Here is a 24472-nt window from a genome sequence, read left to right as displayed (position 1 = left end):
TCATCAAGATTTCACTCACTAATATGATCTTGCCATAGATATTCCAAGCTAATTTTATATTCATAAAGGAGATGAATTTGGAGTGTTGGATCTCAGTTTTCTGACCTTAATGAATGGAGTTTGAGTCAAAGACTTTAATGGGTTGTGTATGTGGTGGTTTTTGTGTTGCAGAATGTAAATAGAAATTTAGACATGACAAATAAACATAAAATTTTGTTTTGTGTAAAATTTGAATGAAAAATTTTATGAATTGCTAAATGTTATTTAGGGGCTTTTACTAATTTACTCAACTGATTAAGCACACACTACTAAAATATCGTCTCTAAAAATGTCCGATCACCTTGGGAACCTATGGCCGATTTTTTTGGCCTGGTCTGCCAAATGATTAAGAACGGAATACCATTTAATACAAATATGGGGAAAAATTTACAAAAAAGGTCCCACCGAGATTTGAACTCGGGTTACTGGATTCAGAGTCCAATGTCCTGACCACTAGACCATGGGACCAAATTGACACCATCTCTTTCTTTTATTTATTTATTCTATATATTATGTTTATCACGTCATCCAGCATTACACTGCAGAACCAACTGTGTAAGGACACATATTTATGTGTTTGGACCTTAACTGATGACGCCTTTATTCAATTTGGAATTGAATGAAATATTTTTTTGTTTTTGGTGTAGTCCAGAGTTTCCACAGTCGAACAAAGTGACTAATCTCCTCGCTGAATTGTAGACACCGCTGGCCTAGAGATTTAAAGCTGCTCCATGCCCAAAGCCAAAGATCGAGCCCTTGACATTTGGTTAAGGATGGATGAATGGAATGAAATATTGGTAATGTATCTCCTCGTCCAATTTTATATACAATTATAAAAATAAAAAAATAGTTAAATTTTGTTTGAAACTTATATTTTAAAATAGAATTAATATGTTAGATTTTTAATTATTAATATGTGGGTGACTATAATAATTTAAAGACAGATTATAATTTACATTAATGTTATGGTTTTAATGTTAACAAATTAAATTAATAATTATTTTCAAACAGTTAATAAATATACTTACTATAGTAGTTTATAGCCTAACTTACACAACAAACAATGATGGCTTCACGTTAAAGGTTCATGTAAACTATGGATGATGTTATGTTGAGGAATTATAAACCTCCTAGATTTTTATTTACTGTGGCTTGCTCTTCACAAATCACAATAGATGTAATTCATGATGTTTTGGACCACTCAGTGCATAATGTTTACAATTCACAATTTGAAATGTGGACATTTAGTATGTAAATTGTATAATTTGGACTCGGGTCTCAATGTGGACCCGGATCTCACAGAATAATTTACCCAATGGAGCCACCTTACATATGAAAAACAAGGAACTCGTTTTTTATGGCAAGTCCTCTTCTTCTTCAACTGATGATGAATATGATGATGCACTAAATGCTACTCATAAATAAACTATACCAGCTGCAAAGACAATGCAGGGTAAGAAATTGAATATTAGATTACAATACGAAAAGAGAAATTAAAGATCCTAAACCCTAATAATAATATATATAGTAATGATAAAAGGTACTCCTCCATAGTTACAGAATGCTCACTATTTGGAATAACACCCAGATTTTCTAAGGGGAAGACTATCATATACATCTTATCTCCTCTCTCTCCTATCCAAATAATCTACAATTCTCCCAACAAAACTTCCATCCATGTCCTGTCCGCTGTAAACTCATAAAATGAACTCCTATACAAGGTGATGAATTGTTAGAAGCAGGTTCTGCGAATCACGGAATAGTCGCAAAATTTGAATCTTCTTTCATGTATATCCTATGAATCTTATATCTTTTGGGGTATCGTCAATATGTATGCTCCGATCCGATGTTAAAGCTAGTAAAGAATGAAATGAAGAAAGCCGCCAAAGGTGCATTAAGGTATCAGCTATACCACACAATAAAGAATCCAAGATTAGTGCCGGAATAGGTATTCCAAGTCCTCCACGGTTAGACGAGTCTGTCTACTGCCATTCTCATCTTCTCCAAATGCAGAAGCCACCATTTCTCTCTTCTTTTGCTGCATGTTACAAACATAAAAAGGTTTAGGGTGTCATTTTATTATGAGATGATATGTGCAATGCAATCTGCAGGAACTACTCTAGGCAGTTATCAGAAATGTTCAAGACATGCATAAAGGAACAAACCACTAAATTACACAACACATAAAAACTGCAGCCGGCAGCCTCCAACACTACCATATTTAAGCATGTTAAAATTTTCAGATTCAACAAAATAAATGGATAGATACAACCACGAAACAGTACCTGAAGAGCCAAGATACGATCTTCAACAGTATCCTTTACAGTCAACCGCAAAACTGTAACAGGACGAGTCTGCCCAATCCGATGTGCTCTATCAATTGCTTGATCTTCAGTTGTCGGATTCCACCATAGGTCTAGGAGGATGACATGACAGGCTGCAACCATGTTCAGTCCAAGGCTTGCAGCTTTTAGAGACATAATCATGACAGATACCTGGAACAAAGCTTCAAAAGCTTAGCCTTGCAGAATAGAAAAGATTTTTTCACAGGAAAGATAATGTTAAACACACATACTTCTGGAATTGTTTTAAAATCTTTCACAGCTTTGTCTCTAGCAGCAACAGACATAGTCCCATCTAGTCTTCTGTACTGAATAGATGACTTCTTTAGACAAGCTTCAAGCAGATCCAACATCCCTGTCCACTGGGAAAAGACAAGTGCTTTCTCTCCAGGTATTTTAGTTGAGTGATTAGAATTTCCATCCAAGCCCGAGTTCATTTTAACATGTGACACTCCTGAGCCAGAATCAGATGTGTTCTCAGAGTAACAATTTCCTTCATCTTTACATCCTGGGGAGCTAACCATAGGGGGGCAATCCCGTGATTTAGACAGAGATTGCAAAACCTCAAGAGCAGCCTTAATTTTTGAAGAACCATATGAACATCCAAAAGAATAGGGCTGGGATGTTTCACCAGACTCCGAGCCAGTGTAATCAGGATTATTTAAAAGACTGGGCTGATCAGATGCAGAATCAGTCAAAATTTTTTTAGAGAATAATGAAGAAAAAATGAGTTGAGTTTTGCAATCTGTTGCAGGACAATGGGTGTCGTCACCAGTTAAATGCTCACAAATGCACTGATTGCAAAAGACATGTCCACAGACTGTGACAACAGCATCTTCAGGTGCATCCTATAGGATTTTCAGTTCAGTTGTTATCAATATAATTCATTCATGAAAAAGGAAAGAGTACAGGGATACAAGAAAGTGCAATTCAACAAAATGAGCCTGGTGTTATCCAACTAATCCCAGCTACAGTCACATATAACTTAGTTAGCAGGTTAGTATTGTAGAATGCAATGGTAATTTCAGACAAATCACAGTTAAAATAAAATGGCCACACTGAACACAAGAAACGAATTAGTGAATGGAACCATAATTCCTTTCTACCATTGTTCCTGCATACCAAGCAGAGCCTAAAATCTATAAATCTTTCAAATTTAGTAGTTCAATGTCATATTTGTTAAGCACATTCACATGTAAGAAAACCATTATTCTGAAGACTGAGCGTCTAAAGATAATTAGCTAGTTCTAGCAAAGTTATATTCAGCATGTAATAAAACTACAAAAAATGAAATATTAAAACTTGCAAGACAGCAGCAACATAAAGAACAAAAATGTTTGAGACCATAAATAATAAGGCATCCTTTATATTCAACTTGTAATAAAACTATGAACAAACAAAATAACAAAACTTGAAGTACAACAGCAACACAAAGAACATAAATGTTCAAGACCGTAAATAGTATGGAAAACCTTTCACAAATGCTTACTTTTTAAAATTAAACCTGTGTTAAATCTGTAAAAGACTCTACATATTTCTAGGATTCTTTTGGCTTTTTATAGTGGCTATATGAATATCTCATCTCATAGCCTATAAATAAAAAGCTCTTAGAATCTCTTTTTTTTTTAATTAAAAAAAATCCCACTTTATTTATCCTACTTTCCCTTTTAGTCTGTTCCAAAATAATGTCCACTTTCCTCATTTAAACACACTAACTATTTATTTCTCCCGTTTTACCCTTAGTACCTTATAACTTTTTGAATTGGATTGACTAGGTGGGTTCATTTATTTACTTTCCTATTAAATTTCATATGGAGTGATAGAAGGTATAATTTGTAAATAATATCACATCTTATTTGTTTCCTTAAAAATTTCACCAAACACAACTATCCCTTACAAAATGAGATGGGGAGTACTATATATGTCTTTTCTAGTCTCCCACCCCATTGGACAGTGTACTAACGAAAAATAAAAACTATTAAGCATTCAAAAATTTTGAGTGAGAAAGGCTATGAGAGTTTTCACCCATTTTCTCCATGGATTTTTAGATTTATTTTTATATGTTTTGGGTCTTGCTAAATAAGTATCATATTGGATGTTTCTCCTTAGACCAGTGGCTGCCTCTGGCATCTTTCAAGAACCAATCTCATAGCCTATAAATACTACACTCTTGTAAACTTTCTATCAACTCATGATCCATCTTATCTCTTGTTCTACCCTAGTCTCTTGCTTAATTAACAGTTTAACACATCAGTTTCTGCCTTATTGGAAGATGGAGGCACCTTGCCACTACCATACCTTCCAAATCATAACTGACTAGTTACTAACATATATGATCACACCTATCTGACAAAATATTAAAGGAATAGGAAATATATATGATCACTTACACTGCATATGCTACAAATTGCTAAAGAAGCCTCCAAGCAATTCAAAAGTAAAATTCGTTTCTCTTGGGGTAGTTTCTTTGCCATTTCAATTGAAGATCTCCAATCTAAACTTGAATTGGATCCCCCAACAAGATAAGGGTGATCACAAGCTTGACGGAGCCGCAGGAGCATCAGTAATATGTTAACATAATTCTGTTTGACAGTTCCAGCAGCTGCATATTTCTAGCATAAAGCAGAAATCCAGAGGTTAAAAAGGAAGCTTACCAATCTAGCACAAAAAACGTGGCAAGTGTAGTACAAGAGATTATAATAACATACTGCGAACTGTGCTCGTGATTCAGCCTCAAGTCTGCAATAAAAACCCCGTTCCTCTTGTGTAAATTCAACTTTTTTCAGTTCTATTCTCTTAGGAGGAAGGGTGAGAATTGGTTCGCCATCAATTTGTGATCCTAGATAAGATATTAGAAACACATTAGCATAAGACACTCAAGCATCATGCTGCAAACTGTAACATTTCAGTTAAATATAGTGAGCATGTCCTATGGCACATAATCAAAATCAAAAGGCTATATAATTGAACTGTAGACAGACCAAATTAACCAATAAACCAAATAACCATGTTGTGCTTTCTTTGGTTTTATGTGGAAAAGAAAAAGCGTACAAACCAAAAGGGTTTGCCCCAGCCAAAGCAAACACATCAAGAGTAAATTATAAATATTCACTAATGTGGTAAGACACAAATTTTCTTGAGAGAACTAGTGGATTTAGGAAACTGTATTTAATGCTCTGGTAGCCATTAAATCAATTTAATATATTTCCATATTTGCTATTCATAAATCTCACATTCATGTTGCAATTATGTTCAAGTTCAATTTAAGAGGGGTATTATTGAAAAATGAACCTATAAAAACCATTATTATGCATTACAATTTTTACCAGACATCTAGAATTTAGTTATGAGAGTTTTTGAGTGATAGAGGGAGAACATAATGTAGACATCCAAGAAGTTACCCTAAATTGAAAGGACATCTGGGACATATTTGGAAACAGTTGCATATGAAACCAGTATCAAACAGTGTCACGGAAACTCTAGTAAATGGTTAGCAATCATTGTAAAAGAATTGAAGGAGATGCAACAAAAATAATCCATAATTCACCTTTAGTTCGGCGAAGCATTACAGTTTTAAGCACTGTTTGCAGTTTTCTGTACCCACTTGTTGGATGTTTCTGAATGGGGACTTTGAGTGAAGAGCAGAATAGTTTATATGAAGAATATGGCTCAAATCTAAGAAATCTGAAGTAGCTATATAGATCATCAATTGCATTCTGGATAGGTGTACCCGACAAGCACCACCGCCTTTTAGCACGTAGACCCCAACAAGCTCTTGCCACTTGAGTTTTGTGATTCTTGATGCTTTGTGCCTCATCTAATACAACCCTAAACCAGGCGACCCGAGCAAGGGGACGGACATCAGTATCAAGCAATTCACCTTCTGTTCCCTTCTTCCCCTTTAGCGATTTCTTTCCAGAGTTAAGAGGACTTTTCCTCTTTCTACTAGATGAAACGCCATTTAGTGAATCAGTGGTGTGCTTTTGTGTCTCATCCTCATCATCAACAAGAGGCTGTTTCGGAACTTCCATACTTACAATTGAATACGTTGTAAGCACAACATCATACTTTGCTAGCTCAAAAGGATCCTTCGTCCTATTGCATCCATGGTATACTAGAACAGAAAGATTAGCTGTGTTCGCTACCTTATTATGCAATTCGTCAAACCATTGGCGTAGGACACTTGTTGGGCATACAATAAGGGTGCCGGCAGCTGCCCTACCTTTAGCATGTGCAGATGGTTTAGCAACTGTGGCAGAGCATCCATTAGGCTGACAAGAATTAGCACCATTATTTAACTTAGTAGGAGCATCATCATCATCATCCAAATTCAACGTCTCTGCCTCAGTTTGTTTTGTAAAGGCTGCAAAGGTTTTAACAGATGGAGACCTTTCTTTGAGTATAAGAGCAATGGTTGATATTGTCTTTCCAAGCCCCTAAAAACAACAAAATAATCATAACAGCTTTATTGCAATGTCTGACCATTTGAATAACAGAAAATGGGAATTTAACCCCTCAAAAACTCACCTGATCGTCTGCGAGAATCCCACCAGAACAGCGTGGATTTGTTGTTTCTTTCTTGACCATCCATGATAAAGCAATTCGCTGCCCAGATATTGAACAATTACAGTTTCAAAATTAAATATACAATTTCAAGAAGAAAGTTATTACATCCTTATTATGGTATTTATGGCAGAATAGAAGATACTGGATGGCAGAAAAGCAGATACAGAGTAAATTAACAAAAATGAAATGTACAGTGAGAATTATAAAAATTAATTGCTTGGTTGTTTCCCTTTAATGTAGAAGTCAAAGAAGGCATATTCCAAGTTGTGCTATTTGTGCCAAAGATGATCATGCAATTTAAATAAAGTCGCCGAACCTGGTGTCTCAAAAGAGGAACAGCCAAAACACCATCTGGAGGTTTGTCTTCCGATCTTGGCTGAGAAAGGTCCTGGAAAAATGCAGCATACTGTTGATGTCAAAATGAAAAGCAGCTACCCAATTAGATGCAATCATACAGTGAATTATAAATGAGAAATAAGCACAACTGGATTCTTGCACCATTAAATGGTCTAACTTGCTAATTTACAAACAAACAAACAAACAAACAAACAAACAAACAAAAAAAGAGTTCTGATTACAAGTACATACCTGCAATGCAGTGCGAAAAACAAATTGCTCGCCATTTGGCTTGAATCTCATATATCCTGCTCCAACACGAGTAGAAGTTTCACTAAATGTAGCATGTTGCAAGTTAACAAGTGACTTCCCATTAGGCGGACATGGATTTCGTTGAGCTGACGCACTTATATCCTCCAGAATGCACACATCATCATCATCAGGAGCAGCACAAGTTCTTTGAGCTAATGAACTACTTTGAACAGATTGGTGGGCAGTGGTTAATAAACACGAGTCATTTGTTTTTTGCAAACTATGTATGTTTTCTGTTTTAACACAGTCTAACCCCTGTTTAACAGAAGTAGATGGCAAGGAACCATATTTGTCTCCAACCAGACCATTTAGTGCACAATCATTTTGAACCAGAAAGGGGTTTTCCAAAGTAGTGTTGTCAACCAGATAAAGATGATTGTGTGGCCCTCCTGATTCATGTGGCATGCCTTCATTTTCATCCTTTCTATAAACCAAATGACTTTTACCTGAATTGGAAGGTAGTAGACAGGGAGAAAATGGATTTGGTGGATCATTAGAAAGTGCAGCATCAGCATCGCTAAATGGTTTTCTATCAATAATATCATCTTTTAAATCCTCTGCACATACTTCTTGCTTTCTAGAGAACACATATGACGGATCATATGCCCAAGACTGAGTAGCCACCTTACAATCAGTCTCTCTGTTTTTATACCCAGTGAAATGTAATTCACTTTTACAAGCATGCTGAAAATTGACATTTATATCCCAAGTGTTGGAGTATCCATCTACAACCCCCTCATTTGTTCTCCTAGTCAAACCTTCCCCGGAAACAATGTTGTTTGAACCAGCATCCCAAGTTGAAGGCCCCCATTCTTCATCTTTTACATTAAGCATATTATCACCATCACAAGGCAAAATCCCAAAATCAAAATCACTACAAGAAGGGAAGTGTAAACTGTCTCCCAACAACATATCTGAATACTGCTCCCAAGGCTCATCCAGAAGATCAGAAATTTGCCCCGAACTGAACAGAGCATGAGATTCATTGTATTGGAGTGTCTCTATTTCCATCCTAGATGATTCCACCATATTGGATGTTACTGATGCTTTCAAGTTATTTTCAGCTATCAAGTGGCTATGAGACAACCCTAACATAAGAGAGAAGCAAAACTGAGTCACCTATTCTTTCATAAAATAGCAAATAATGACATGGGAAATTATGCAAAGCAAGAAAAAGAATGAGAATCCAAGAGCAAGTCAAGATACATTTAGACTGATTTTCTAGTTCAGAAAGCCTGAAAAAGTCTAATGCGCTTTTGTATTTATGCAACAATTGAGATCTGAAGTATAGCATTATCATCAATGTGATTTACATTACTAAAAAAGCTAAACATGTCCAAAAAAGGGCTCTTCACATCAATTTTCCTTACTATCATCTTGGATATTAGATGCAGAACTGTAGAAGGCATTCTCCTTGTCTGAACAGAATTGGCCATGGTCCTGAATTGGTTGCAAGTCAGTCAGGCTCCCACTGCAACTATGCAACGGAGGGTCAAAGATTACTGCTCTCTCTTTTGAGTGAAGGGAACCATCCAAAACTCCACTCCTAGAATCTGAAGGTTCAGATTACACCAGGAAAAGTAAAACAGGTAATCAAAATGAAGGCCTAAAAATGAAGAGGTTTTACCACAAAAATAAATAACTCTTATAAATGAAAGATAATCAGACAATCAAAATACGTTTTAGGGAAAAGTTCAATTGAAATGCTTCTGACTACTTTTGTTCAAATTTTAAAGGCTGGCTTTTTCAATCCATCTCATTCCATTTTAGACTATGTCAATCAATTTCCTTGAAACAAACCCATAAAGGATGAGAGATAACAAAGGATAATTAAATAAGCAAAGTATTCAGATATTGTGTTGTTGACATACCATGTGGTGCAAAACTCAGTGATGAATCTTCTTGCCTACTCTGAAATCAAAATTCAGATATTCAATGATCAATGACGAAGCACTCACAGAATAATAAGGACAAAAGGGGAACTGAAACAACAAAGACAAATCAAGAAGGTAGAAGGCAACAAAAGGGGCAGTGCAAAGGAACTCACTGCCTATACTGTGCAAATAATCAATGCCATTACTTCATTGTATATAATAACAACCTACTCACAATAGATAGAACTAAAATGAGAGAAGAAAGACAAAATAACAAAATAAGTAAAACAAAAATGGACCCATACACCCTCTTATTTATCAACTAAACAGCTCCAAAAGTACCATATTCATTACCTATGACAGAACATAGTACTCTGCCCCGAATAGTTGTTAGAAATATTCACTGAAATATAGATTTCCTTTTTTTTCTTTTGATAAGTAATGATGTGGATAGTTTGATTATAAATAGGCGGAATGAGAGAAAATCCATAAAAGCAAAGCATCCCAAGTAGGATTTCGTATCAAGACTGACTGAAGCACACATTTCACAACATCATGAAAATTTTCAATTTCATGGATTTTTCTTTTTTTAAGTCTTCTACCAAACTAGTCATGGCCAGTTGTGCATCTTAATCCTGCTCAAGTTACACAAAGTTTCAAATTTTCCAAATAGTGCCTTCAGAGTTTACTAAAACAATATTGCATCCACTGACCATCAGTAAGTTAGTGGAGGCAATATCATCTAGTACTATCTCTATCCCCTTCAACCCATTCTTCATTCTGATAATATATACATCCCAAAATAATTTTTGCCTGGATACTTTCCTTATTTTGTGATCAATTGGAATTTTAACCCTAGAACCTATAAAACAACTCCATAATTTACATTCACCAGGTGAGCATTTCACATATTAAACATGTTTATAACAAAAACTGTATGATCAAATTCAGTAATCTTTACTGCAACATTTAGTTAGAACAGATCATTAGGTATGCCAAGAGAACTATATGGAAAACTTTGCAAATTTGTCAATAGCATTCCTATACTGAAACCGGTGTTAACCATCAGTTGCTATTTAGATTTTTTTTAAGATATTCATGGAATCATAAATCAAAAACAGATCAGCCATCAGGTCCATTTTCATAAGAAATACTCATCATGGCAGATAAAGTTAGTTGATAACCTGCCAATGAAAACCAAAAACAAAATGGCACAAATCTACTTCTCATATCCCCAGTAAAGCAGTAACTACACATGAGCAGCAACTATAATCAAGCTTACTAAACTCCGATCAACTCCAGAGGCAAACTAAGTATACGGTATACCTGCGAAGAATCGGATTCCGTCTCCGAAAGCAAGTTCCACAACACCTCCATGTCGACCATTTCAGCGGGAAATTCAACGACTTCAGTTCCTTCGCCGCCGCCGCCGCCGCCCCCTCCTGAGGCGGATTCCCGCAACTCCTCCGGCGACCAAATGTTAGCAGTCCCATTCGATATCATCATCACAATTTCAATCAATCAATCATTCAGAGCACCTAAAAAAACAAAAACGAAAAATCTAACTCCCAATTCTCTTATAGCACGACTCGCGGTCAACCCCTACACAATCATCCGTCAATGTGAAAACAACTGCGAATCTAGAGTTTCACTCCGGTTTTGGTAAAGAGCGATGAAACGGTCAATATATGCGTGCTTACGGATGTACTGGTAATAAGAACTGAGAAAAGAGAAGAAGGGTATCCATTGAATTTTGAGGGGTTAGTTTCCTTAAACTTTCGGCCACGAGGCTATACATTACTTTTTTCCTTCTTTTTTTACTTTGTTACCATATATATAATTGATGGATTATCGATTAATTGGATTTCGTTACCTGTATCTTAAGAGGTAAGCGGATGCACTGGGAAACCCAAGCGAATAGGTATACGTAATTAATACAAGATTTCTTGACTTGGTTAGAAAGTTAATATAGGTTTCGATAAAATACGGAAGATAATTTTTTTTTTTTTTAAGGAACGGAAGATTATATATAATTTCAAAATCTCATGCTGGTATTCCAAATTTCCAATTAACCTAATTTAAGGTATATCATTAATTGGATATTTAATTGTTTTCAATAATTTTTTTTAAAACTTTTTTAGAAATAAATTTGCGTTGGTATCCCAATCAACTATTGTATGGCAAATCATTAATTGCATATTTAATTGCCTAAAATAATTTGGAATTTTTAGAAATAAATCTGTATTACCGAGTTATTATTAAGTTTGAAGAAATTGCTAAAGATGAATACATCCAAAATAACACGCTGGTATCCCAATAAATTACTCCGTATTTTCTTACAAATCGTTAACGGTATTAATTTTGGAGAAACTGTGGATGATCATATGTATGTACCCAATTTAGTAAAATTGTGGGCGATTGTATATATTTAAAATACCCGTTGAGAAACGGTTGACGATTATATATATCTAAAATACCGGGTTTAGAGAAAGTGTTGACGATCATATATATCTAAAATATTCGATTTAGAAAAATTGTGGACGATTATATATAGCTAAAATACCACTTCGATATTTTCATCGGCTATTTTGAAGCACGTCATTAATTGAATATTCAATCGTCTAAAATAATTTCAAATTTTTAGAAATAAACTTGTTTTGTCAAAGTTATTGAGTTTGAAAAACATGCAAACTATTATGTACATCCAAAATACCACTATTATGTACATCCAAAATACCACGCTCATATCCCAATCAATTATTTTCTAACAAATCATTAATTGCATTAGATTTGGAGAAACTGTGGATGATCGTATATATCTAAAGTACCCGGTTTAGAGAAACTGTGAATGATCGTATATATCTAAAGTACTCAGTTTAAAGAAATCGTTGGACTATTTTATATATCTAAAATACCCAGTTTAGAGAAACTGTGGACGATTATATATATCTATACCCAGTTTAGAAAAATTGTGGACGATTATATATATATATATAAAATACCCGGTTTTGAGAAACTGTGAACGATCATATGTATCTAAAATATACCCCGTTTATAAAAATTGTGAACGACCGTATATATCTAAAATACATGGTTTAGAGAAAGAGTTAATTCCAGCAATGGTCCTCTGACTATGTTGATTTTCCAAAATTAGTCCCTGACTTTTAATTTGGACAATTTAGGTTCCTTGACTTTCAAATTCTTTCCAATGTCAGTCCTTTCATGAAATTTTAGTTAAGTTGAGGTCAAATGAATGGGTAAAATTGTTCGTTCACTTGTACAGTGTATTATTACTCGTATTTTTCCTATCCTATACGCTATATATACGACTGAGATTATATGGCTTCGATTGAGACTTCGACTAAGATTATATTCATATATACAGCGTATAAAACAAGAGAAATACGAATAATAATACACTAAACAGGTGAACGGACAATTGTACCCCTTCATTTGACTTCAACTTAACCAAAATTTGACGAAAGGACCAACATTGGAAAGAATTTGAAAGTCAAGGGACCTAAATTGTCCAAATTAAAAGTTGAGGACTAATTTTGGAAAATCAACATTGTCAGAGGACCATTGCTGGAATTAACTCTTTAGAGAAAATATAGATGATTATATATGTCTAAAATATCACTTTGGTATTCCCATCAACTATTTTGAGGCACGTCAATAATTGGATATTCAATTGCCTAAAATAATTTCAAATTTTTAGAAATAAACTTGTTTTGTCAATTTAGTGAGTTAGAAAAAACTGCAAAAATATTATGTACATCCAAAATACCATCGATGATGTCATAATAAATATAAGTTTGTCAAAAGCCTTATGGTCAAGTGGCATAGCTGTGATCTTTTTAGGTGAGAGGTCGCATGTTTGATTTTTAGTGGGGCGTAAAGGAAATCTATTTGTTTGGTAATAAGTTTGAATATAAATAAATAAATAAAATATTACTTAATTACAACAAATATATAATATTTCATTTGTATCATTTTACTATTTATAGGTCAAACCATTTTTTTTCTTTGTTTATTTTTTTTATTTTTAAATGTGATTTTCATATTTAATAATTTTTTAATATAGTTTAACTGTATAATAGTTACACCCAATAACAAACTTAATATATTATAAAAATTAAACTAACAATAATTTCAATCAAGTCTGGTTAGGGGTAAACAATGATCCGTAAGGTAAACAATGATCCGTCAAATACACCTCAATCTGCCAAATCTGTGAAATCTGGTATCACCCCATCCGCGTTCACTTAAAGTGGATGTTGTGCAAATTTGATCATTTAAAAGAAATTCGCCACAAGTGGTTTGGATGCAGTTCATGCGGATGTATATAGGGAAATTAAGGGCCATGACCAACTCTCATTTAATAGAAATAACCTAGTTGTGGTTAGCTAAAACTCTCATTTCCCAGTAAGTGCTACAATTATTATCCTGCCAAACCTATTTATTTTCATTTTTTAAACTTAAATTATGTCATCATATTAGCATCCAATCTGTCATTAGTGGATCGAGATGGATTGGATTCATACCCTAAGTGGACCTAGATGCAGGTGGTATTTTTCAAATTAACCTTTAATGGATTAGATGTGAACTCAACCAAAATACACTCTATGCTCATCCCTAAGCGTCGTTAAGTGAATCATTCACATAAAATGAGATAGGGGAAGTAGATTACACACGCATGTGCGCGCGCACGTGTGTGTATATAGTGAAGAAATCAGGTGCGAAGGTGAGATTTGAATCATTGATCTAATCCATATCAACCACTTATAATGAAGGTAATTTTTTTATGAACTCGATGGAAAATTATGCACCCGGAGAAGGAAAACTATGCACACAAAAAATGTACTCAAAAGAATTAAAATAATGCACCTAAATCCAAATAGTTATTAAGTTTGGAAAAATTGCGGAAGAGTATATACATTCAAAATACATCGTTGGTATCCCAATGGAATATATTAAGACAAATCATTATTTGAATATTTAATTATCTAAAATAATTTGAATTTTTATAAATAAATTTGATTTGTTGAGTTATTGAATTTGGATAAATTGCGGAATATTATATACATCTAGACTATTACGTTGTTTTTGTTATGCATTATTAATGCATATAGTAGTAGTAATAATAATATGAATATAAGTTAAGATAATATAATGCCTGATAGTCTGATAGAGTTGAAACACAAATTTTAGTTGTTCTTTAGCAGTTATGAGAATTTATTTCATTAGTCGTGCCATTATTATGGGCTTCTGATGATAAGAAAATTTCATAAAATTCACTATAATGTATGCTACATTTATTAATTAAAAAAATCATTTATTTTTATAAGAAAAAAGATAAACAAATAATTAATTTATTTATACATTTATCTATCTAAAAATAATTAATGAAAAAGAATAAGATACTAAAAATTATTAATTTTGAATTTTCCAAATAGCATTAAAATTCGTAAATATTCTTATCAATTTTCCAATGTGATAAACTCACTCATCACTCTGTCACTCATACATCGAAATACCGAGGGCACTTTTGGGAATTCATGAGCGACGGATTTCAACCCTCCTTCTCCGATCTGGCAAGGAAGCACGGGAATCTTCTGGGTACCATTTGCACTCAACCTATTTTCCACTGAACTGTTCTACGCAGATACACACACGTTACCTATTTCCTCAATATACAGAAATATACCAAAAACTCGTATCTCTTTGAACCGGAGAAGAAATTCGATTGGCTGCGCAGCTGGTGGCCTGAATTGGCCAGTGCTAATAGTTCTGGATTGTTATATGCCGATTAGCAGAAACTGGAGCCATGGTAAGAGAAGCATAACAATTGATTGATCTATTTTATTGATTACTTTATCGTATGATTTATAGAGAAAAACAAGTCCAGTGTATAATGGAGCAGCTATATTTCAATCGAGTTAAGGGAGAGATGAGAGCACGAATACGAATAAATTATGAAATATGAATGCAAGAGCATCCAGTTGAACTTTATTTATTTTTTTCCTTTTTGGATGAATTCGGCAATTAGGATTTAGGAATGTTCGTAGGTTTAGCCTATCTTTTAAAGTATGGCTTGCAGTTGAAGTTTTGTGCTGGACATTACTGTTTTGAGGCTAAATTGGCAATGTGCTGTACGAGGAACAGTATGTGTGTACTTAAAGTAGAAATACTTAAAGTGACAGGAAAAGTAGAGTTCCATTTTTGATACTATACTATATTGTTTGTAATGGAGTATTTTTCTCCCCCTAGATATATAGTGTAATCAGTTGAGGCTAAATCTTTGAAGTTCAATCTTATTGAGATGTACCATGTTAATTCTATTGATACTATAATCCTATTTCAGACACTGATAATAACTCACCTTCCATATAATATTTGATGTGTCTTGCATCTGTTTTAAATGCATTTTTCCTTTAAGTTGATCATGGCTTCTATATGATTGTTCTTGAAATTAGTAGTCCCGATTTGGGATGTATACTTGTAGCTTCATATCATAATTATATGCTGAATTTAGCCATATGCTCTGATGTTCAATGAGTTGGATTCCAGTGTGCATGCTATTTGCTTTATTTATCACTTTCAAATGCTATTCTTTAAGTTTTTCCAATTCTCAGTTGTTTTTAAATGGCATCAAATTACATAGTATTAATACGTAGCTTAATGCATTGATGAACATAAATGGAATCAAGTAACATACTTTTTACTCACGTAGTTTTATATGAGAGTATGTACTACTTTGATGGACTTGCCCATTATGGTTGGTTTTGGATTTCTAAATCTTTTTATTGTTGTGGCAATACATTTATCTTTGATGCCATATATAGGCAACATCAAAGAAAGTAATCACCAGAGGAGAGTGGGAGAAAAGGCTGAATGATGTTAAGATTAGAAAAGAAGATATGAATAAGTTAGTGATGAACTTCCTAGTCACCGAGGGTTACGTGGAAGCAGCAGAAAAGTTCAGAATTGAATCTGGGACTGAACGTATCCTCGTAATAATGTCGCATTGATTCTATTTATGTTTTGGTATTAAGACTCCATTTAATTGACCGCATACCTTTGAGAATTGATTCTTCCTATGGATAACTAGCTGATATTGATCTTGCAACCATTACCGATCGGATGGCAGTTAAGAAGGCAGTGCAATCTGGTAATATTGAGGATGCAATTGAAAAAGTTAATGATTTGAACCCTGAGGTACGCCTATGTTATTTATTTTAAAATTCATATTATAGTTGTGTGGAAAGGTCTCTCATCCCCACTCTGTGTATGCTGCCTCCTTTTCTCAAATAACTAATGTTTCTATTGCTCTGAAAAGTGTCCAAAGCATTAGTTGCAAAAGATCTCATTGGTTGACTAAATACACAGCACATATTATACTGAGACACCGAGTAGACAGGTGGGAACTTTTACTAACAGGGAAGCTTGTACTTGTCTACATGAATAATTCCTTCTATTGCTATATTATTGACAATACTGACTTTGAGGTGGTTTTGGCTAAGAATTAAATTAGTCATTATGTATTGCAACTTCTAGCTATCTTTTATGCACCCTATCGATGTGAAATTGAGTTTTCCAAAATAGTCAATGTTAAGCAGCAGGGTACTGCAGCCTGTGAAAAACATTATTCTTTGCACTAAACAGGTTGCAACTAGCCAACCACTAAGACAACTAGACAAGTAATTTACAGTTTCTGATGAGTGATAGATTTGGCAAAATTTGCAACTGATACACAGAAAGAACTCTGGATGAAGTTTTCTTTCTCTCGTTTAGCCATAATTATTTTCTGAGATTTGCATACACTCTTTAATGGACTTGTGTGATTTTAGACAAATGATGGCATTTAGGGTTGTTGCTAGTTTCATTTGTTTATGAATAATAATTTTCATTCTTGGATGCAGATACTGGATACAAATCCACAGCTCTTTTTTCACCTCCAACAGCAAAGGTTGATAGAACTGATACGGCATCACAAAGTGGAAGAGGCTTTAGAGTTTGCTCATGAAGAACTTGCTCCAAGGGGAGAGGAAAATGTAATTATATTTCTTCCAATTCTGGCATGATTATCATCTTATGCACAATTATCATTCAGGAGGCAGATGCTAGTTCATTGGTTTAATAGACTGGACCGATGGATAGAATCGTTCAGGATTTCTTGTTTTTTTTGTCATGACTCATGAATGACTACTGTACCAATTTTAATTATTCCTGCAGTATGGCTTTCTTGATGAGTTGGAGAGGACAATGACATTGCTGGCGTTTGAAGATGTTGAGAACTGCCCTCTTGGAGAGCTTGTAGATATGTCACAGCGTCTCAAGACAGCAAGTGAAGTCAATGCTGCAATTCTCACTAGTCAAAGCCATGAGAAAGGTCTGTCTTTTATCCATCAAAGAGCATCACTGATCTCTTGTGCTATAGAAGAAATCAGAATCTAAAAAGTGTATGGCACTTTTCACAACTTTTGTGAATAGAGTAAAATATCTAAGATGAATTCTAGCCTTCCCCATTGAGTGCCAAATTAAAATAACTAAATAAAGAAATAAAATTATGGAGTAAATGTCAAGTAGAAACCTTATATGTGAAGAGAATTCTGCAGAGTGGGGAGATATTGTGAAAAGTGAAGCAGGGAATTCTATGTGTAGTAATAGTAAGCTCAATCAATTGCTTTTCAGCTGCTAAGTCATTTTATGTGAAATAAATTGTAGATCCAAAGCTTCCAAGCTTATTGAAGATGTTGATATGGGCGCAAAACGAGCTTGATGAGAAACTTGCTTACCCTCGCATAAAAATTGTGTCTACTGCTGCACTCGAAGATCCTGATGTCTGAACGAACGGCAGGAAGCTGCATGTGAGGTTCAGGGTGGTTGATATGCTCGCCCCGCCACGATTGTATCAAGTTGTCCTTTGTGACTCATGTCACAACAAGCCACCTTTGTGCCAGAGTGCTTTGTTAAATGTCACATTCTCCATCTTTGCTTTGCGTGGTTCCTGGTTAACCATTATGCCATCATATCAGTAAGTAGCAAATGGCTGTAAAGTTGCATGACTGAGGTGACCAAAATTAAACAATCATGACATATTCTTTTACCCATTCCTTCCCCTCTCCTCTTTGTTCATCTCCCCTACCCATCACACTGACGTGATTTAATTATTTCGTTATCTCTGCCGTCAGTGCGGTAACCATTTTCCATTTTGCAAATGTTTCTTCCCATGAAATTTGCAAAACTCTAACAGCCGGTTTGGTTCGTTGGAAAATGTCGTTGGAAAATATTTGAAGAAAATGGAATTCAAATTCCATGGAAAACAAATTACCAGGAAAATAGATTCCATTATTTGGTTTGATGGAAAATGTTTTCCATTGGAATTTAGAGTTCTCAAAAGTTAAGAAAAACAAATTCTTAGTTGAAAGGTGGTATTTTGTTTTCCACATAGAGTTTGGATTTTTTTTTTTAAAAACTAATAAACAACTAATACATATTTATATTTTTGGGCATTATCCATCAATGTGACATTGTGACAATACCTTTGAGTCTTTGACCATTCTCGTAATAAAAAAGTAATAAATTATTGAAGGACCGTTGGCATTTGCAATTTTTTTTTTTAATTTTAATACTTTCGAGGGAATGTAGAAGTGACTAGAGCAACAGATTTTCTCCAGAGTCAAGGCAGCACTACAGCTGCAGGCTGTTTTGCTTTGCATAGTCCCAAGAAGGAATTTCACGCATTCGTTCGTGTTTCCCAAGAAGGAATTTACCAATGATCCTTAAAAATATCTATAGAACACGGCGATCTTTTTTCAAAGTGGGCAAGATTTTTTTACAACAATTGAAGTGAAGAGAAACAGATAAAAAGCACAGATCGCCTTCAAATGGTGAAGATTAGAATACTCTTTAATTTCGACTAAGTTAAGGTAGAAGAAGAAGAAAAGTCAAACATTTTTCTAGGTTTCCATCCACAGTACACAGACCAATGTGGGAACAGCAGTTGCAATCTTGGAACAATTCTCAGTTTCACAAGAATCATGGCGGCGGCGGTGGGTAAACACTGCATACTTTGCCCTCTCATCATCTCCCACCCCATCATCAAAGTTGAGCGCATAACTGGAAGGGTCATATTGGAATTTCGCTTGCCGTCTGCCCCCGCCATTGACCGCCTTCTTCACAGCCGCTCTCATCCGCCATAGCAGACCTCCATTATTGCAGTGCTTCTTCTTCTTCCTCCTCTTCGTCCACGTCAGACTCCTCACACACCCACCCATTTCCACTGCCTTCAAATCAAGAATGCCAAGCCAAGACTCTGTATGTGGGCTTTATACATACAATGCAAAAAAATTTCTTTTTTTTTTTTCTTTTCTTTTGGGGTTTTGTAATAGTCAACTGATGAGGAAGGAAATGGAGGCAGGTGAGAGACACGAAAGTGCTAAGGGTTTGGGTCTTTTAAAGGAGGTGTGCCCCTCCCTTGCTGCAGTATCTTCATAGTGCTTAAGATTTTGGTTGCATTGGGGGACTCGAATTCTATGATCCAGAGAAGGGAAAGGGTAGGGATGGGTGATGGTGGCATGGGGTAGGGTGGGGAAACGAGCCCACTTCTTGGTTGTATAGTACTGTATGTTGTATCACTGTCAAAATTTACTGTTAAGAATCCAAAAGGAGTGGTGGCCCCTTCTGCAGAAAATTTGATTCTGTTATTCTGACGTTTCTTTTTCACCCACATTTACTTCTAATGTACAACTTATAAATTATAATACATGTGCTATACATGGTCATGGATTGTAATAAGCTTTTGTAATCATATTGATGGGTTAGATCATATCTAGGGTTAGTAGAAATTAGTACCAGCTGTTATGGTGAGTAACCAGCTGTGATATCTGTTTTTTTTTTTTTTTTAACCAAAACAAGTCATTAATTCAAATCAATGCATAACTGCGTTGATGATAACAGGAGGAGGGGTAGAATTCCACTCTTTACGTACAAACATAGAACATACTTTCCTAGCTAAGATATGAGCAACCATATTTATAGTACGGCTAACATAAGAGATTGCTATTTGGGTAAATGAATGTAGCAAATCTTTAACATCAAGAATCTCTAGATCAAAGGAGGACAAGTCCTCATCTCGGTTTAAACTCTGAATGATCTGAAGGGCGTCTGTCTCAACTTAAACATGATCAACGTTTTGTCTTTTGATACAACCCAACGCTTCCCATGCCTTTGTTTCCTTCGGGGTGGATACGCCTTTGCCTGGAATGCTTGAAGTGGCTATAAACTGTCCAAGTTTGTCCCTCAACACCCAACCAAGCCCCATTTGATTTCTTGCTAAATCCACTGTCACATGGCAAAAACTTGTGTGAGACCGTCTCACCATGAGTCGGGTCGGGTCGGGTCGGGTCAAGATGTAAATGTAACACTTATATGCACAAATGTCATACTTATAAGCTCAAATGTAATACTAATCAGGAATAAAATTTTTGTTACTTATAAGGGTAAATGTAATACTTTTATGGGAAAATACAATACTTTTACATTTTGATTTAAAAGTATTACATTTTTTCCACAAAAAGTATTATATTTGCCCTTATAAGTGAGGGGCACTTGTCAACATTACTTATTATGAAAAATGTATTACTTTTTCTCTAATAAGTAACAAAAATTGTATTCTTGATTAGTGTTATATTTGAACATATAAGTATGACATTTGCACATATAAGTGCGACATTTGCATGGTGCCTTAACCCGACCCGACCCGTCTCACGAATAAGGATCCGTGAGACGGTCTCACACAAGTGTGACCCTGTCACATTTGTGTACAACTTCAAGAATCCTGGGTTTGGGTTTGCCCATCTCTGATTCGAACCAATGATATATGTTAAGTGTGAGAGAATAAACAATTGTTGGTTGAGGGATTTGTTGTAGGTAAGTTGCACAAAGACTTATAGGCTTTACATACAAGTGTGAAGTGACAATACAAAATAGCAAGAGTTTTGGTATGTTTTTGCCGTGGTACGAAATTTCAAATAAGTGTTTTTTTTTTTTTGCTCCAAAAACATTGAATATACCAAGAAAAAAAATAATGAAAACTTATTTTCATGTGCAAAATGCTCAAGTCTAACAAAATGAAAACTCATCTTCCTATGCAAAATGCTCAATTCTTATTTAAAAAAAAAAAAAAAAAAAAAAAAAAAAAAAAAAAAAAAAAAAAAAAANAAAAAAAAAAAAAAAAAAAAAAAGAAAGAAAGAAGAAGAAGAAGAAAACTCATCTTCCTTAATTTGCAAAATGCTCAAGTCTAGAAAATGGGTATTAGAAAATAGAAACATTCACAAATTAAAGATGATATATTAGATGGAGCTATTATAACAGAGGACTAGCTTGATCCAAATCAATATATAATCTCAAAATCAAGACTGATTTTGAATCCATTTCAACCGAAGTGAAATTTAATATGCACATAATGAACCTATAGTTCAACTAAAGCCAAGTTCAACATGCACATAATCTAAATTGAATTAGAGAGTTAAGGAAGAACCATCCCCCATAATAACACTATTAGCATGAATCAAATGCAGTAGTAAAGATTGATGGGGGTGAATAGTGGATGCCCCAAATGGAAGGAATTGGCAATAAGCACCTCTCATGAGACATCAAATCAAGGAGCCTATTTTCTTGAAACTCATTTGTCTCGAGAAAAAGGCAGCCAAGGGAATTGACATTTTTGACGCTATATATGTAGAGCTAGCTTTCCTCCCCATCCATTTACCTCTCTTTCCTCTTGTCTCTTCTGCCATTGCCAAAGCTGACTTGGCTCTTTTCACATTCTCATTGAATTCCACTTTGTCCCCATTCTATACCTCTCTCTCCTTCAATTCGCCAAAACGTTTTCTGCATCCCCTCCACCATAGTGGGGTGACAGAGCACTATTGTAACAATGCCAAATCATAAACCATTCGATGTCCTGGCCCTATTTTCATATTCCTTTTCCCTTTTCCTTATAGGCTAGGTTTTTTCGATTTCGGGACTATATCATTGGAGGACTTTGACCAATCAGTATGGGTGAAGTGTACTAGTGTGGAGAACCTAGGATTATTTGGGAAACTCGATATTTACATCTTTCATGGGCCTCGGCGTACATTGGTTCATGGTCGGTATTAGGTATGCTCCACGTTATATTATATACAACACAACGGGTGTGCAATGTGATGGAGTAAATTCCTTCGTATCCAAGTTAGGAAATATGTATATCCATTGAGTGTCTACAGTTTTTCTACGCCCTCCTTGGTGTGGCACATGGGGTATTTATAGGAGTTGAGGGGACACATGTGAATATTTCGGCATATCTTAAACGTGTACATTGGAAGTTGATCGTTCGGACAGGTGATGCCAAGTGCATGGGATGTCTTGTTACTATTAGAAAGACGTACGTGTGATTGGACATAAAATGCTCGTCACATATCCTCAGGTGAGGTCGAGAAGTCTACATGAGCTTCCCGTAGCGTTAGGAACGACTACTGAGTGTGGTCAAATCGATTGAATCGAGTTGGTTACAATTAGTTCTAATTGAACTATCTTCAAGAGATAATATTATACCTATTAGAATGGTATCATATAAGTTTTCATTATTATTATTATAATGAATTTTGGATGGTAATAACTAAGAAGCAGCTTTTATGTAGGAAAATGTAGATTCTTGAGACTTATGGTCCTCTATATATATATACATGAGTTGGGTGCACTTACCATTTCTTCTTTTTGTCTGGCATCTAGTAGTAAATAGTAATCCAACCAATATTCACCCTATCCCTTATTTAGGCAATACTCTCTTGTTGCCACACCATTTGTCGCTTTCCTTTTACAAATTAAAGAATCATATTCTTTTTTGGAATGGGTAATTTTTTTTGATAATAATCTCTCGAGACTAATTCATTGAATCATAAGCGGAAACGTTTACAAGAAAGATTAATGGAATGGAGAAACATTCCTTACAGTCAGACATAGAAACAAATTTCCTAGCAATGTTATCGAAAACTTGAATCGCAGACTGTTTCACAAATTTGAAGCTGAAGTCGACAGGAGCACTCCAAGCTTCTTTACTGTCAATAGTAATTTGGTCAAACATAACGAAGGCATACTCTAGTTCAAAAGTCGTTGACACCACCCGAGTATCAATCTTCATTCTTTTGTGGTTCACATACGCCATGACCAATTATCGTTCTACGTACGCTTATAACAAGAACTCGGCAAAAAAACGAGAGGGAATAAACTCGCAAAAGAAGCGAGAGGGAATAAACTTACTAAAGATGCGAGAAGCAACAAATTCGATAAATAAACGAAAGATATAATAGCAACGAAACTTACTAATAAAAAAACAACACTGCTTTGAATCAAGAAAAACCACTCCTTCCTACTTCACCTTTTGCAAAACCCAAAACCTTCTTTTCCTTATTCAATGGTGATGTACTTCTTGACAGATCCGAAGCTAGGGAAGAGGAATAATGTCGGAAGGGAAGGAAAAGGGGCGGCGATAGCCGAAGAACACGGCGACAGTGCGAGATCGTAGGTGTGGTGGACGGCGATGGGGGAGGCGAAAATGGAGAGGAGAGGCAGAGAGAAAAGAGCAAAAGAAAATGACAATCGTGAAGAGGAGAAGACGCCGCCTCCGCTAAGCATGCGGGGGCGGCTGCCGAACCAAGGAAAAGAAGAAGCAAAGAGTTTAGAGAGAAGGATATTTTTTTAAAAAGTTTTTTAAAAATAATTTTCGGGTAATTTTTTTTTATATATAATTAAGTTTTCATACTTTGCGAGATAATATCTTAATTAGATTCCTAAATCCCTAAGCTTATAAGGAGATAAATTGATTTTTGTATTACATCATAACTAAATTTTTGTTTATATTTATAAAAACAAGTTTTAATTTCTTAATTAATACTAGTAGAAATGACAACATAGAAGAGAAAATGCAGTAATATAATATACTAAATTACTAATAA

The 24472-nt window shown here is 35.0% G+C and overlaps 2 protein-coding genes and 1 non-coding gene across 5 annotated transcripts; 1 reads left to right on the top strand and 2 right to left on the bottom strand.

Annotated features, from left to right (window-relative positions):
* Nucleotides 1–435: 435 nt before the first annotated feature.
* Nucleotides 436–507, bottom strand: TRNAQ-CUG. Its single transcript has one exon. It is a non-coding gene; the product is annotated as a tRNA-Gln (tRNA).
* A 922-nt stretch (nucleotides 508–1429) lies between these two features.
* On the bottom strand, nucleotides 1430–11237 carry LOC116028887 (helicase-like transcription factor CHR28). Of its 3 annotated transcripts, none has more exons than XM_031270736.1 (12): nucleotides 10796–11237; nucleotides 9467–9501; nucleotides 8966–9148; nucleotides 7536–8683; nucleotides 7264–7353; nucleotides 6909–6986; nucleotides 5929–6817; nucleotides 5090–5220; nucleotides 4772–4993; nucleotides 2615–3229; nucleotides 2325–2534; nucleotides 1430–2077 (listed from the first exon to the last, which is right to left on the bottom strand). In XM_031270736.1, exons 1-12 carry the CDS (start codon nucleotides 10960–10962, stop codon nucleotides 1973–1975), a joined length of 3873 nt encoding a protein of 1290 aa, XP_031126596.1. In that variant the 5' UTR covers nucleotides 10963–11237; the 3' UTR covers nucleotides 1430–1972. The 3 variants fall into 3 exon arrangements, with proteins under 3 accessions (XP_031126596.1, XP_031126594.1, XP_031126595.1); XM_031270734.1 differs by having other exon boundaries at nucleotides 9467–9506; nucleotides 10796–11236; XM_031270735.1 differs by having other exon boundaries at nucleotides 7264–7335; nucleotides 9467–9506; nucleotides 10796–11236.
* Nucleotides 11238–15000: 3763 nt separating this feature from the next.
* LOC116028423 (protein GID8 homolog) lies at nucleotides 15001–18585 on the top strand. Its single transcript, XM_031270139.1, has 6 exons — nucleotides 15001–15299; nucleotides 16315–16474; nucleotides 16581–16687; nucleotides 17392–17523; nucleotides 17705–17861; nucleotides 18197–18585. The coding sequence occupies exons 1-6, from the start codon at nucleotides 15297–15299 to the stop codon at nucleotides 18316–18318; spliced, it is 681 nt and encodes a 226-aa protein (XP_031125999.1). The 5' UTR covers nucleotides 15001–15296; the 3' UTR covers nucleotides 18319–18585.
* The last annotated feature ends 5887 nt before the right edge of the window (nucleotides 18586–24472 follow it).

Source organism: Ipomoea triloba, chromosome 9 (assembly GCF_003576645.1).
Source record: "Ipomoea triloba cultivar NCNSP0323 chromosome 9, ASM357664v1".
NCBI classification, from domain to species: domain Eukaryota; kingdom Viridiplantae; phylum Streptophyta; class Magnoliopsida; order Solanales; family Convolvulaceae; genus Ipomoea; species Ipomoea triloba.
This window is presented reverse-complemented; position numbering and strand designations above follow the sequence as displayed.